This window comes from Dipodomys ordii, unplaced genomic scaffold, assembly GCF_000151885.1.
Source record: "Dipodomys ordii isolate 6190 unplaced genomic scaffold, Dord_2.0 Scaffold59, whole genome shotgun sequence".
NCBI lineage: Eukaryota > Metazoa > Chordata > Mammalia > Rodentia > Heteromyidae > Dipodomys > Dipodomys ordii.
This window is the reverse complement of record NW_012267275.1, coordinates 4382565-4398029: the sequence shown is the minus strand read 5'-3', so window position 1 is coordinate 4398029 and position 15465 is coordinate 4382565. Positions and strand designations below refer to the sequence as shown.

General features: G+C 35.5%; 1 protein-coding gene across 3 annotated transcripts in view; it reads left to right on the top strand.

Moving 5' to 3' along the window:
- Riok2 (RIO kinase 2) overlaps nucleotides 1-15465 on the top strand; it is a 22362-nt gene that overhangs the window by 3822 nt on the left and 3075 nt on the right. For all 3 annotated transcript variants that reach the window (XM_013022076.1, XM_013022077.1, XM_013022078.1), the window contains 7 exons: nucleotides 684-800; nucleotides 2302-2477; nucleotides 4608-4696; nucleotides 6565-6756; nucleotides 9700-9792; nucleotides 11283-11786; nucleotides 14062-14158. In XM_013022076.1, the coding sequence (XP_012877530.1) occupies nucleotides 684-800; nucleotides 2302-2477; nucleotides 4608-4696; nucleotides 6565-6756; nucleotides 9700-9792; nucleotides 11283-11786; nucleotides 14062-14158 (1268 nt within the window). The remainder of the gene's footprint in view (nucleotides 1-683; nucleotides 801-2301; nucleotides 2478-4607; nucleotides 4697-6564; nucleotides 6757-9699; nucleotides 9793-11282; nucleotides 11787-14061; nucleotides 14159-15465) is intronic.

Here is a 15465-nt window from a genome sequence, read left to right as displayed (position 1 = left end):
CAAAAAAAAAAAAAGAAAAATGAAGTGGAGCCAGAGCCCACTGGCTTACATCTTTAATTCTAGCTACTCCAGAGGTTGAGATACAGAGAATTGAAGTTTGAAAATTCCCCAGCCTAGGGAATGTGGCTCAGTGGTAGAGTGCTTGCCTATCATGCATGAAGCTCTCAGTTCAGTTCCTCAGTACCACATAAACAGAAAAGCCAGAAGTAGGGCTGTGGCTCACGTGATTAAGAGTACTAGCCTTGATCAAAAGAAGCTCAGGGACAGTGCCTAGGCCCTAGTTCAAGCCTCGGAACTGGCAAAAAGGAAAAAAATTACCCAGCCTAAAGCAGGTCTGGAGATAGGACTCAAGCAGAAGAGCTTCAGCTGAGCAAGCAAGACATGCAAGTATGAGGCTCTGAATTCAGACTAGTACATAAAAAAGACAAATGAAGTAATGGCTGGAAAGTAGCTCAGTGGTAAAAGCCCTCTGGGTTTAATCTCCCACTGAAAAAGAAAATGAAGTGGGTAACACCCAAAACAGGAAAAAAATATAAAAAACTTGGAAGTCTGGGTACTGTATCATTTTTCATCTAAGCTATCCCACCTTTTGTTTTGTTTTTACACATTAACTACTTGAATTGATATGTCTTCTTGCTGCAGTATAACTAAAACATTGTCTTTGTCATTTGATTTTTGTTTAGCTGTCCAGGGCTATCGATTGACAAACGCAGGCTATGATTACCTAGCTTTGAAAACACTTTCTTCTAGACAGATAGTCGAGTCTGTTGGAAATCAGATGGGTGTTGGTAAAGAATCTGGTAAGTAAGTGCTATTAGTGCTGTTGAGAGCATTTTCTTTAGTTCATATTTACCATTGAGAAAGTGTTGTTCTCTCAGTGCTTACATATTTTCCAACTAAACAGGAACTCAGAAACTTGATTGGAAGCAGTACAGTTTAGGAACCTACCATTTGTTTAGTAGGTTATCATTATCTCCATAAATTTGTTACTGAGAATCCAGTTATACCACGAATTAGTTTTCCTGTAACTTTTCCTTTGATGATGGAGACAGACCTCAGATATGCTGTGTACATTTTTTCCCCACTGTTTCACCACCTAAAAGCCCTTGCTTTCCTCTGAATACTCAACTCTTTGGCAAATACTTTATTTGTTATTTTGGTGGTGTTTTTGTTTTGTTTTTAGTTTTAACAAGGACTTAATTTAATCTAACGGAGTTAAAAGAGGGAGAAATGGAGAAGAAACATTTCTGGTCCCATTCAGGAACTGGGAATTAAAGACACGTAATTTGTTTTTTCTTTTGTATTTCATAAATTGTACATTTGTAGCAATTGAAAATGTATATCACATGGAAATAATAAAAAAATCACACTTAGGTAAATACATAGAGATAGCAGTAGATAGATATGAGATTAAGGAGTCTATGATCAAGGTTGATTTCTTTAAAGTCATCATGTAGGCTTATCAACACCTGCCTTGCTATTGTGTTCTTTCATGGCCTTCTCTGTTTCTCTGATGTCTCTAGTAAGGACCCAGTTCTGTTAGATTAGAGCCTTGCCTTTAGGACCTAACCTTAACAGCCTCTTTAAAGACCCTGTTCCCTGGTAGTTACAGTGTAGATAGGGCTTCAATTTATCAGTAATGATAAATTGTGACATGTACAACTTGAATTTCCTCTAAGTAATTAGAACATTACAAATAGCAACTTATTTGGATAGTTAACATTACTTATTTGATCCTTAATAGGATTATGACAACTATTTAGTCATCAAAAAAGTTGAATTGAATAAATTAAATCAATTGTCTTGTTCTGAGTATGCAGCTTAGTAATAAAGCACTAGTATAGCATGAGCAAAGCCTTGGGTTGATCCCTGACACGACCCCCCCAAAAAAAACAACAAAAAACAAACAAAAAAAGTCCTCACAGAACAGTAAGAAACAATTAGATGATATTTCCTCTCTTGATTGTTTAGAAGCAATAACCTTTGAAATATTGTATGTCTACTTTTTTAGTTAATCTGTCATTTGGGTTGTAAAGTAAAATTGTAACTTAAAGGGCAGAGGCAAAAATGCTTGATAAGAAATGTACTTATTACCTTGCTCATGTAATTGTAACCCCTCTGTACGGTATCTTCGCAATTTAAAAGAACTTATTAATTTAAAAAAAATTTGCCAAATAAGGGTCACTACTAGGAAAGATGACAGATACCAGATAAGTATGAAGGCCTGTAAAGTTAAATTTATTTTAACACTGCAATAAAGGCAGAAGCATAATAATGATCCTTTCAAAATCTTGGTTCTAGATATTTACATTGTTGCAAATGAAGAAGGACAGCAATTTGCATTAAAGCTTCACAGATTAGGAAGAACCTCCTTTCGCAATCTGAAAAACAAGCGTGATTACCATAAACATAGGCATAGTGTGTCTTGGCTTTATTTATCTCGCCTTTCTGCCATGAAGGAATTTGCGTATATGAAGGTATGTGTTTTAATGATTTTACATTTCTTAACCAAGTAATAGAAATATCTTAATAATAAGTACTTCCCTAACCTCAGACTCAGTCCATAGTAGTCACTCTTAACTCTTGATTACCTTATGCTCTTCACCTCTTAGTGAAGGTATTTGTGATTATTATTAATATAAATATGAATTTGTAAAAGTTATTCAGCACATGTAGCTATACGTGTCAATTTTTAATGGAAAACACCAGATAATCATCTTTAGAAACCTTAGTGTCTCCAATAGGTTGATTAGCCTTTTTCTTAAACATAATGGAAGGTCAATTTGTGAATTTGTATATACATATATGTTTGGGGCAGGGGTGCACACATATATGTTCGAGCACCAGTATTGGGGCCTAAACTCTGGACCTAGGCACTATCTCATAGCTTTTTCACTCAAGGCTGGCATTCTACCACTTGAGCCACAGCTTTATTTCCAGGAAAGACATTCCTAACTGGGATCCTCAAAGCTGTGACTTGAAAGTTATGTTGTAATATAAGTTCGACAAATATTGACAATCTTTAAAGTTAACATGTGCTGCTAAGCCTCTGAGGCATGTTTATACCAGTTTGCATTGGGAAAACAACCCTTTTGAAGCAAAACAAACCTGGGGAATAGAGAATAGGTCAGTTCCTGTCCACAAAAGGTGGATAGCAGAGGAAACACCTTTTAAAATTGGGTACTGTATATGGAATATACAGGAATGACTCCAGAGGAATAACCAGCATAGTGTGTATCTTAAAGTTGGGAAGATAACATAAACACGCATAAAACAAAGAATTTTTTTCAAAAATATTATACATTGAGTTTAGAGAAACTTCACTTAGTAGAGTAGAAAAGTTGATGAAGGGAGATACCATAAAGTCATCATAAAGTCATCGGGAGCTGAGTGATATTTTGCAACTTGGGTGTGATTTGTGCTTTGCAGAACTAGTATGGGTAATGACATGAATGGAGGTGAACCTGTGTGTATAGGTGATAGTAAAGTAACTTCCCTGACTGCACACCTCAGTATTGAGTGAATACAGAGTGAGGACTAGACAAGTAGATGAAAAGGAGTTTTGAAAGCCAGGAAAGTTCAGAGTGAATTCAATGTTTACGTCCATTGTAAGTTTTTTAAATGGTGCACTGGCATAGATACTTTATAGTCTGTTATTAATTGATAGACTAGTTTAAGTATGGTAACAAGAGCTAAGACAACTAGCAATTATGCATAAATGATGAAGACTTACTTAGGAATGCTAGCATTCCAAGTGGTTGAGAACATAAAAGGGGTTTTGAAAGAAGAAGAAATTAAGTATAATCAAAATGATATATATATATTGTTGCAGATCATTCATGTATATTGTTTCAGATCACTCATATATGTATATATACGTATATACATATATATATATATACGTATATACATATATATAGTGTATATATGTATATATTTATATATATATCTACATATATGAGTGATCTGAAACAATTTTGACTCAGGTCAGTACAGTATATATGTTCATAACTTAAGCTTTGTATTACCTAGTGTGCTCTGGATACAAAGTTCAGTGGTGTACAAAATAAGATGCTTGACCTTTGGAATACCCAGTTTCCTACTGTGCTAGAAGACTTATAACTAAATCACAGTTTGTTCCATTAGAATATGTTAAGCATATATCAACCAAGGGCAGAAACAAAGCAGAAAACATAAGAAACCGTGAGAACAGAAACATTTTGCTATATATAGATCGCCATATATAAAATGTAATTTTTTTTTATCTGTTGTAAGGCTTGAACTCAGGGCCTGAGAGCTGTCCCTGAAACTCTTTGTTCTCAAGGCTAGCTCACTACTACCTGAGCCACAGCACCATTTCTGGTTTTTGAATGGTTAATTGGAGCTACTCTGCCCAGGCTAGCTTTAAACTGCGATCCTCAGATCTCAGCCTCCTGAGTAACTAGGATTACAGGCATGACCACCAGTACCTGATTAAAATGCAATTTTATAAAGGGCTTTTGTAAAATATATGGGCATTTCTTCTAGTGTGGGAAAATACACTCATTTTTATTGTTCTTAAAAAGTAATGATCTCTTTATTAACTTACTCCTGTTTTACTGTTTTAGGCATTACATGACAGGAAATTTCCAGTTCCCAAGCCAGTTGATTACAATCGCCATGCAGTAGTCATGGAGCTCATAAATGGTTATCCTCTGTAAGTATTCATTATTCTTTTCTTTTTTTTTTTTTTTGGGTCCGGTCGTGGGGCCTGAACTCTGGGCCTGGGCACTGTCCCTCAGCTCTTCAGCTCAAGGCTAGCACTCTACCACTTGAGCCACAATGCCACTTCTGGCTTTTTTTTTCTTTTTGCTTATGGGGTGCTGAGGAATCGAACCCAGGGCTTCATGCATGCAAGGCAAGCGCTCTACCACTGAGCCATCTTCCCAGCCCCAGTATTAATTATTCTTAAAACCATAAGTTCTAATAAATTAATTTGAGGTTCCTTTTATCTTAATAAAAAAAATTAATCCTGATACTCAGGAGACTGAGATCTGAGGATCACGGTTTGAAATGTCCATGAGACTTCTGTCTCCAGTTAAGTCCCCAAAAAGCCAGAAATAGAGCTATGCCTCAAGTAGTAATGCACTAGTCTTGAGGGAAAAAACGAAAGCTCAGAGACACAGCACCCAGGTCCTGAGTTCAAACATCAGGACCAACACACACACCTAAGTAATAATAATAATAATCACTTCTGGGAAATCTGAAAATTATGTAAAGATGTTTCCTCTTAAATGGAAGACTCAAATTTCATTTTGACAGTTAGGACTTTATAGTTTCTCATTCCCTGATAGAATATTAATTAAAGATTTGTTACGTTTCAAGGACTTTTAAAAAAGCTCAGTGATGAAAAAAAACCAAGCCCTTGTGCAACTTACCTTCTGATAGAAGGAGACACGATCAGTAAGAAATTAAGCAACAAAGCACATATAGCAGGTATATCTGCAAATAATATGCACAAGAATAAACTGGCATAAAATTAGATAGAAATACTAACATTTTATATAGAAGATTGCTGTTTTATATAGGATCCTCAGAAGAAGTATCAAAAGGTGAAACCTTCTCAGTTCAGGAAATTGAAAAGAAATTATACAGATGTCTAAGACTCTAAGAATATCCCAGATAGAACAGACAGCAAGTGAAGAAAACTATAGGATAAGATTCTGTTTACAGCCATGCCTAGAGTAGGAGCAGGCCTGTGTAGCTTGACCTGAATGACTAAAAAGTGAAAAAAGCAGTAGGTAGGGTGTTTGTTAAGTAATAACCTCATTAAGAATTTATAGATGCTTGTAAGGAATTTTTAATTTTGATATGGAAAGCCATTGAAGTGTTTTGAACAGAGAAGGGATATGATTGAAATGATTGAATGTCTTAATAGTGTCACTGATTGCTGGAAGGAGTCTTTCTTAAAACCTAAGCAAGAGATGATTGTAGCTCTACCAATGTCATGAAGGTGATGAAAGTGGTCAAATTCTAGATATATGCTGCAGCTAGGACCAAATTAAGTAGTTTGGGACTAGATTTGAATATGAAGGAACTGGGGAATCAGTGATGACAATAAGGCATTTGGTCTAAGTTATAGTTGATGAGGAAAGAGGAAAACATGAAGAGAATATTATTCCAAGAGTTAGTAAGGAAGGTATCTCAAGAGAATTCCAGAAATCAACTAAGAATTTTGATTTAGCAACATGGAAATCATTGGCAATTTGACAATTAATTGGGACGATGTAGATAAGAGCCTGTTCATTTACAGTGGGTTCATAGAAGGTAGGTGGAAAGACGTGGTAAATGGAAGGAAATTATAACAAGAGTTTGACTGTAAGGAAGATAAAGGAGGTGGTAACAGAAAGAAGATACAGAAGTAACCCTGTGATTTTTTTTTTTAATTTTATGTCTTCTGTTGGAATGAGGAACTGCTTGGCACCTAGAAAAAAAGGAAATTTTTTTTACATATACCTACATACTTTTATTAAAATAAGTTATTATGAATACTTACGACCTATTCATATGTAAAAATACTTTCAGATGTCAGATTCACCATGTTGAAGATCCTGCATCGGTATATGATGAAGCTATGGAACTCATTGTGAAACTTGCAAATCATGGTCTGATTCATGGAGATTTCAATGAATTCAATCTCATATTGGATAAAGATGACCATATTACCATGATTGATTTTCCACAGATGGTTTCAACTTCCCATCCCAATGCTGAATGGTATATGGTGAAATTGATGCAAAATGTACATGTGTTTGTGTGTGACAGAATCATGTTTTAGTCATGATTTTCTAATTTATAATGTTATTTGGGTCAATAACTGGTTTGAAGGTTAGTTTTAATGTTACTAAAACTTTTTGTTGTTGTTGTTAAAGAAGACTGAACTCCTAACATTCTCCCCAGAAGAGAATTCTTTGATTCCTTAGTATTTTAAAGTGAGGGGGATGTACTTTGATCCCATTTTTAAAACCTTTTCATTGAGCATGCTCTGTATATCAGGAATCTGAAGTAATTGATAGGTCATCTATTTTATTTATATACCATCAATATCACATCAAAAGAAGTTGAATTCTGTTATGATTAGATATTCAAGTCAAATTTTGTTAGCCATAGAATCCTTTGTTCAGACAAAGTGGAAACCTAATTTTGGTGTATATGAGTGTGTGCACATGTGTGCACTCACATGCACTAGTACTAGGGCTTGAACTTGAGGCCTTCTGTTCCTGGGTTAATTTCACTGATATGACTAGTGCTCTATCTGAGCCTCATTTCTAGTTCTGGCCTTTTTGGTGTTTATTTTGAGAAAAGAGTCTTAGATTTATGTGCTCAAGATGCCTTCTAACTGCAATCTTCAGACTCAAGTAGCTAGGATTATGGATATGAGCCACCAGCACCTGGCAGGAAACGGAATTTTTTTTTTTTTTTTTTTTTGTCATGGGCTTGAACTCGGCCTGGGCGCTGCCCCTCAGCTCTTCAGCTGAAGGCTAGCACTCTACCACTTGAGCCACAGTGCCACTTCCAGCTTTTTCTGTTTATATGGTGCTGAGGAATTGACCCCAGGGCCTCATGCAGTAAGACAAGCGCTCTACCACTGAGCTCCCTTCCCAGCCCCAGGAAAGTGAATTTTTAAAACATGAAATCCTACTGAGAAGTAGGGACATGGAGAAGAACCTGAGGACTACCACCTACATTTACTTTCCCCCTTTTCTATCTATTCCATGGTTTCCTTTTTTTTTTTCTTTTTTATTTTGTGGGGGGGTCTGGTCGTGGGGCCTGAACTCTGGGCCTGGGCGCTGTCCCTCAGCTCTTCAGCTCAAGGCTAGCGCTCTACCACTTGAACCACAGCGCCACTTCCCGCTTTTTTCTTATGTGGTGCTTAGGAATCGAACCCAGTGCTTCATGGCAAGCGCTCTACCACTGAGCCACCTTCCCAGCCCCTCCATGGTTTCCTTTGAGAGAGTTTCACCACACCTAACTTAATCTTGCCTGGCTTTAGTAAAAGTTGTGAGTCAGGACTCAATGTAAAGACAATAATAATCTCATGTCATTTTTAGTTTGTATTTTATTATTAGACATGAATTCACATAAAATTTCACCTTTAACCCAGGACAAATTCATTTTTGTATTCTGTACTATTCATATTCTTCACATAACTTAACCATTTAAACTAGTCAAGTTATGAAATAGGACCTTTTCCTTTTTTTATTTGCTTATATTCCATGATGCAACTGCGTGTAATCAAATTAAAGTTAAATGTTTTTTTTCCTCTTCCTGTTTATAAGAAACTATTTTATAACGTAACAAATGGTACCATTTATACAATCTTCATTCTTGCATTTATTTCTGTAGAGTTTGAACTTGAAACAGTATATGTTAACTGAAGCTTTTCTTCCTTCTGGTTTCCATTAGAAAACATAATTTATTCCCAAGAAGGAAATGTGATTTAAAAAATATTTCCCACACAACAATCCTAAAAGATTAGTGACTGGCATTTGGTGGTCAGTACTTTTTTTATTTTGATTGATCAACATTTTTATTAACATGGAACAGCATAGTCACAGAAGAAAGGAACAGTGACTAGGAGCAGCCAAAGTTAGGGATTGATAACAGATTATGACATTGCAGTTTTTTATGTTGAGTTGTTCTTTGGGGGAGACATTCTGAGTCTGCACTGGGGCATAGGAGTTGTGCTTAAGTGCTAGAGATTAATATATAAATAACCATATGTTTCTGGTTTTGAAAAATATATTTGTGTATTTATATGTATTATATATATGTATATATATTATATATATAAATAAATAAAATGATAATCATTAAGATTTTTCCCTCAGGGTGTCCAGAGAGCAAAAAACACTTGACTTTCTAATTCCAAACTTCATCTTTGATAAAGATTGATAAAAAGTTTTATAAAGACAATCAGTTCTGTGCCATCCTGTCCTAAATTCTTTATCTTCATCTTTCCCGGTTTCCTAGGAAACTATATTGGGTGTTACTGATGGGAAGCACAACCAGACCATTGGAATTAGGTCCAAACTGTAGACCTCATAATCTTCTTGGGGTTCATACCCTCCTCCAACTCACCACATATCTTAATATGAATTAACAATGTGAGGAAACCTTTACTTTTTTAACCACAGAAAAAATATTGACAGCTACTTAGCCCTAGAGAATTTTTTTATTTATTTAAAGAAATTCAAACATACTGGCAACTAATTCATACTTTTTTTCTCAGTAATAGAATTTGAACTCAGAGCCTTGCACCGGCTATGCAGCTGCTCTACTTCTAAGCCATTCTACTAGTCCATTTTGCACTAGTTAATTTTGAGATAGGTTATTGCTTTCTTCCCAAGCACATAACTGAAACTTAGTGTACATATTTTAGACTTTCCATGGTATCTGGGTTGGCAAACTCAGACCCAGCTATTGGTTGACAAAGCCGGGAGAACTTCCTGCACTGGTTGGCCTCAAACCACAATCTTCCCATTCTCTGTTTCCTAAGATTACAGGCTTAGCTACCAGCTATGTCTTTTCTTTGTGTAACATCTTTCATCTTGATATAAGGAGTAGAAATATTTGCAAATAATGATACTGTCATTGGCCAACTTGGAAAAGAATGACTGACAAAAAGATGACATAAAAAACAATCTTTTGTTTTTGCAGGTATTTTGACAGAGATGTTAAATGCATTAGAGATTTCTTCATAAAACGTTTCAGCTATGAGAGTGAACTTTATCCAACATTTAATGATATCAGGTTTGTACTCAGCATTGCTTTTTTTTAATTTTCAGGCATGGGGCTTGAACTCAGAGCCAGGGTGCTTTCCCCAAGCTTTTTCACTCAAGGCTAGTGCTCTACCACTTTGAGTCACAGTTCCCACTTCTGGTTTTCTGGTGGTTAATGGGAGATAAAAGTCTCATGGAAGGAAGTGGCGCTGTGGCTCAAGTGGTAGAGCGCTAGCCTTGAGCTGAAGAGCTGAGGGACAGCGCCCAGGCCCAGAGTTCAAGCCCCACGACCGACAAAAAAAAAAAAAGTCTCACGGACTTTCCTACCTGGGCTGGCATCAAACTTTGATCCTCAGATCTCAACCTCTTGAGTAGTTAGGATTTACAGGTATGAGCCACTTGTTCCCAGTTCAGCATTGCTTTTAATGATAAGGTTTTTAACTAATTAGTTTAGTTCTAAAAGTTAACAACTCATGGTGTTCACTCACTATAATCATAGTTTAATATCTTTGCTACATAGCACATAACTGAAAATTGAAAACTTGAAAATACCTTTTAGTCCACTAAGATACTAAAGATATTAAATTTCAGGTGGATTATATCTTATTTCTTATAAATTCAAGAATCTTTTCTTCTGTTTTGTTGCTGTATTAGTAATGTATTCCTAAGGAATCAATTGAAACATTCATTGAAATATGAGTTTTTCCTTATAATTAAAGCAAAAACTTAATTGATTCTTGGGATATAATCACATGCATTTTCTTTTTTTTTTCTTTTTTTGTCGGTCGTGGGGCTTGAACTCTGGGCTTGGGCGCTGTCCCTGCGCTCTTCAGCTCAAGGCTAGTGCTCTACTGCTTGAGCAACAGCACCACTTCCAGTTTTCTAATGGTTTATTGGAGATAAGAATTTCACGGACTTTCCTGCCCAGGCTGGCTTTGAACCTCAATCCTCAGATCTCAGCCTCCTGAGTAGCTAGGATTATAGGCGTGAGCCACCAGCACCTGGCTCAATCACATGCGTTTTTTTAAGCTAATGTTTTTTATTTGTCTTAAATACTTTAAGGTATTTCCTGATTTAAAATGAGCTTTATAATCTTAAAAGAAATCTTATCTCCCTTACAAATTAATTTACTCAGGTAATACTTATTAACTTAGTTTTTTATAACTGAAGTTTCTTTTTTATTTTTATTGTGAAGGTGATGTCAGAGGGGTTACAGTTACATGGTAAAAATACGTACATTTCTTGTCAAACATTGTTACCTCCTCCCTTGTTTTCTCCCATTTTTCTCTCTATAACTGAAGTTTATATTATCTTTTTTCTATGGGTTGCTTTTTATTCATGTTATTTTTAAAATGACAACCAGCATAAACTTTTTATGTTTATATACTTAAGGTAATAAAAAAAATTAAAGAAAATTATTTAAAAGGTTTTAGAGTATTGAATCACTTGAGAATTTAACAAAATAGTAAACATCCATCTCAGTGTCTTCTCTTTAAATGCTTCACACTTTATTTTTCCTAGGAGGGAAGATTCTCTTGATGTGGAGGTGTCTGCCAGCGGTTACACAAAGGAAATGCAGGCAGATGATGAACTGCTACATCCAGTAGGTCCAGATGAGAAAAATACTGAGACAGAAGAGGGGTCTGAGTTCTCACTGTCAGATGAAGAAGGTTTGGAGAAAGCAACAGTGTGCAGATTAGAAATTGAAAGTGAACAGAACTCTGTTGATGAGATAGGTAGCTCATCAGGAATCCTTGAACAAATAAAGGAAGACGTATCAGAGGAGACTGCTAATGCACAGAATTTTGAAATGACCAAATTCATTGAAGCTATAGAAGAAATAAAAGGGCAGAGTGTAGAAAACAATTCTTTGAGTCAGTGTTTTGAGAAGAACAGAGCAGAAAATGACAGCGTACAGAATGGTCATACAGGTCAAGGATGCCCTGCTGGCTTTGAAGAATATGAAGATGAATGCCCCCGTCTGATTGCCTTGTCATCCTTAAACAAAGAATTCAGGCCTTTCAGGTAGAGATTCTTGTTGAGGGATTTTGATTTAATCTTGAGACCAGTATTCTTTTATTCTGGCAAATTAGTTTGAAATTTAAAAGAAAATGATATAACAGTTATATTCTGACATTGTTATGTAAAGAGAAAGTCAAATAATCCTTTGGTGTTAAAACTTAACATAGCTACCTTACCGTTGATTGAATTTGAAGTAGCCTGTTGGCTAAATTTCAAATAATTCTTTTAACTAGAAACTTGGGGCTTTCATTGAATTAATGTCTCTTGATAATCAGTTTTTAAATGGATCAGGTTCCAGAATTACATATCTAAAGTGTGTTTGAATTTTATAAAGACCTATAAGTACATCAATTATGCAGTGAATCTGCTTTCTATGTAAAATACCTACAGTGAATTTTCCTCTAGTATTTTCAGCCATCTATATTTTCTTCATATACAGCTTAAATTAAATAATGGTCCTGTGTTTTAAGAATGTTTTGAAAATGCTAATGAATTAGGCTCAGCTTAAATTCCCAAAAGTCTAACAATTTTTAAATTTTGGATAGTTTATTAGCAAAGTAAAGTTTAATGCAGTTGTGGTTTTACTTATCTCCAAATAAGTCAATCATATGTTTATTAAGTATTTTATGTCTTCAGGCTTGTATCTTAAGGCTGCCTTTAGTTTTACATTTTTTTATAAAGCAAAACATACAGATTATTTTTTCTTTTGCTTATAGCTGTGTACATCTTCAGCCTTAGGGCTACTGTGTTTAATAAACTTAAGCAGAGTGTAAAAGGAAAAATTGGGTAGCAATAGTTCCAAATTTTGAGTAAGTGACTATAGATACAGGTTCTCCAGACAAGACAAGACAATAGATTTATTGTGGGTTTGCAGTCCAATTATTTGAATGTTAAAATTACATTTAATTCACCTAACCTACCAAATATTATAGCGTGACTGAGCTATGAAAACACTACAGAGAGTATCTGTTGTTTACCCTGATGGTATAACTCATTGGCCTCTGTGGCTTTACTGTTTTCCAGTATTTCAAGGGAGTTTCAAACCACATATTGTTAGCCCAAGAAAAGATCAAACTTCAAAATAATGGGTTTTACCACATGCTTATTACCTTCACACATAATTGTAAAATTGAAAGATTGTAAGCCATGCCATTATAAATCTAGGTTCATCTTAAGGAATTGGTCCATATTTAGGCTGAGATATGCCAGAATTTGCAGTCAGCAAGCTGGAATCCTGACTAAGGAAATAGTATAGCTCTAGTCCAGATTTGAAAGTCTAAGAACAAAAAGAACCATTAGGGTAGGTTTAAAGTTTAGAGTCAGGAGACTTCTGATGTCCGAACTCAGAGACAAACTAAGATTTTCTTTTATTTTGCTTTCATGGGTTGGATACCTTACCTATACTGGGGAAGGCAGTTCTACCACTTCAGAAACACTCTCACATACATACCCAGAATATATATTCAAATACTTGGCATCAACTACACTGGTGTAGTTGACATACAAATTTAACTATCACAGTGTTAGAAGAAACCTGTGTAGAGATAGGTAGTCTTTTAAGCAAAGTAAGCAAGTGATAAATTGTTTGCAGTTTCTGTACACATGTTCAACAAAATTTCATTACTGGTCTTCTCAACATGGAATTTTATTGCTGAATATAGAATCAAAACTTGTTGCTAAAAATATTGAATATTACTCTTGTCTGAGACTTCTTACACATCATATATATTAAAACCTCGAGTAAATAAATAGTAAAATCTTAGACAATGTGAGAAATAAATTTGCTTCCATGTTTTTTCCTATATTTTTATAAAGCAAACTTAATAATACTGTCTCTGGCTAGGCTTGATGCTTCTCCATACTTGAAATACGTAGGGAGGCCAAGGCAAGAAGTTCATGAGTTAGAGATCAGACTTGCAACTATTAAGACCCTGTCTGAAAAGAAAAAAGAAGTTATCTATATTCTTACTATTCCTATGATTTATTTAGTAAGGTTTCAAGAAAATGTCTCAGATATAGATCATGAAAGAGATTTATAAATAAGGTTTTGCAAACAAGACATGGGAAGTTCGATAGGGACTATACTATCAGTGTTGAAAAATAAAAATTATTAATATATTAATCTGAATTATATATATTTTTCCTTCATAGAAATTTTAAATATAATGATTTTCCTCAGGTATTTGTAAGCTTTGTCAAATAAATAATTTAGTCAGTTATGATTAATTATGTTATGAAATTAACTTGGTAAATTGTGGGGTTTTAAATTTTGTTTTAGAGATGAAGAAAGTGTGACAAGTATTAAGCAGTATAGAACAAGAACTCTGAGTGTTACTTCTGCAGGCAGTGCTGTGAGCTGTTCAACAATTCCTCCAGTAAGTATTCACACATGTGCCAAATACTAGGTCACTGCTGTAGCCTTGGGTACTGGGAAGATTATAAGATACTCAGACATTTGGAACTGACAGGTTAGTGTTGTAAAATTATAATAGGTATGAACTTACCAATGTAGGAAAAAGGATCCACTTTGGAGGTTCCCTCAAATATTTCAGGGAAGGCAACAGATAAGTAACTTGAAGGATAAATCATAGGTATTTTAGATCTACTATGGACATTGAGGATTCCCATTTAGTCTCTTCATTTTAACATTGAGGAAATTGAGACCCAAATAGGTTATGTGATTATTCTTACCTATTTGTTATAGCAGTAGGTTGAAATATGAAAATATATGTCCCTCACTACTGTTTTGTTATAAAACTAGACAGTTAAAATGCGAGGATCTCAAGTTTTTATTGGTTTCTTTGGATACTTACAATAGCTTCCAAAAATACTCTAGTTCCTACTGAAGAGATTTTGTATGTGAGCCAGCCTTTTTTCTTCCTTCTCCTCTTCCTCCTCCTCATCTTCCCTACTCCTTTCCTCTCCCTCCTCCACTCTTCTCTTCTTCTCACTCCCACTCTCTAGCAGGGCCTCTACCACCTGAGCCATATCTCTAGCCCATTTGTATCAGGCAACTTCTTTCTGGACTACCCAGAAGTAAGAATAACTTTAAAGATAAACACATCCCACTGGCCTGTGGCAGCACTAACCCTTCTACTTCTCCTGGCAACAGTATTATGAAGATAGAGGTCATTCTTGCATGCAACATAGGATGACATCAATTTATAAGTGTTGTAATTTCTCTGGCAAAACTACTCTTTCTTATTACTTTTCTGTCTTTTGACAAATACCCAAAGCTAGTATGTAAGCTTACAGCATAAGTCTTGTTTTGGAAATCACACTTTTTTTGAGCTGTTTAAAAATTATTTTCTGTTCAACATTAAAAAAGTAAAGCACCAGGCAGTGGTGGTAGCTCATACCTATGAGATCTGAAGATCACCATTCAAAAAGATAGGTAGGCAGGAGACTGCCTGAGACTCTTAGTTCCATTTAACCATCAGAAAGCCAGAAGTAAAGCTGTGGCTCAAGTGGTAGATGCTAGTCTCTAAGAAAAGGTTAGGGATAATAAACACCCAGGCCCCTGAGTTCAGGACCCAGAGCTAGCGCGCACACACACACACACCCACACACACACCACAACACACACACACACACCACAACACACACACACACACCACAACACACACACACACCACAACACACACACACACCACAACACACACACACACCACAACACACACAC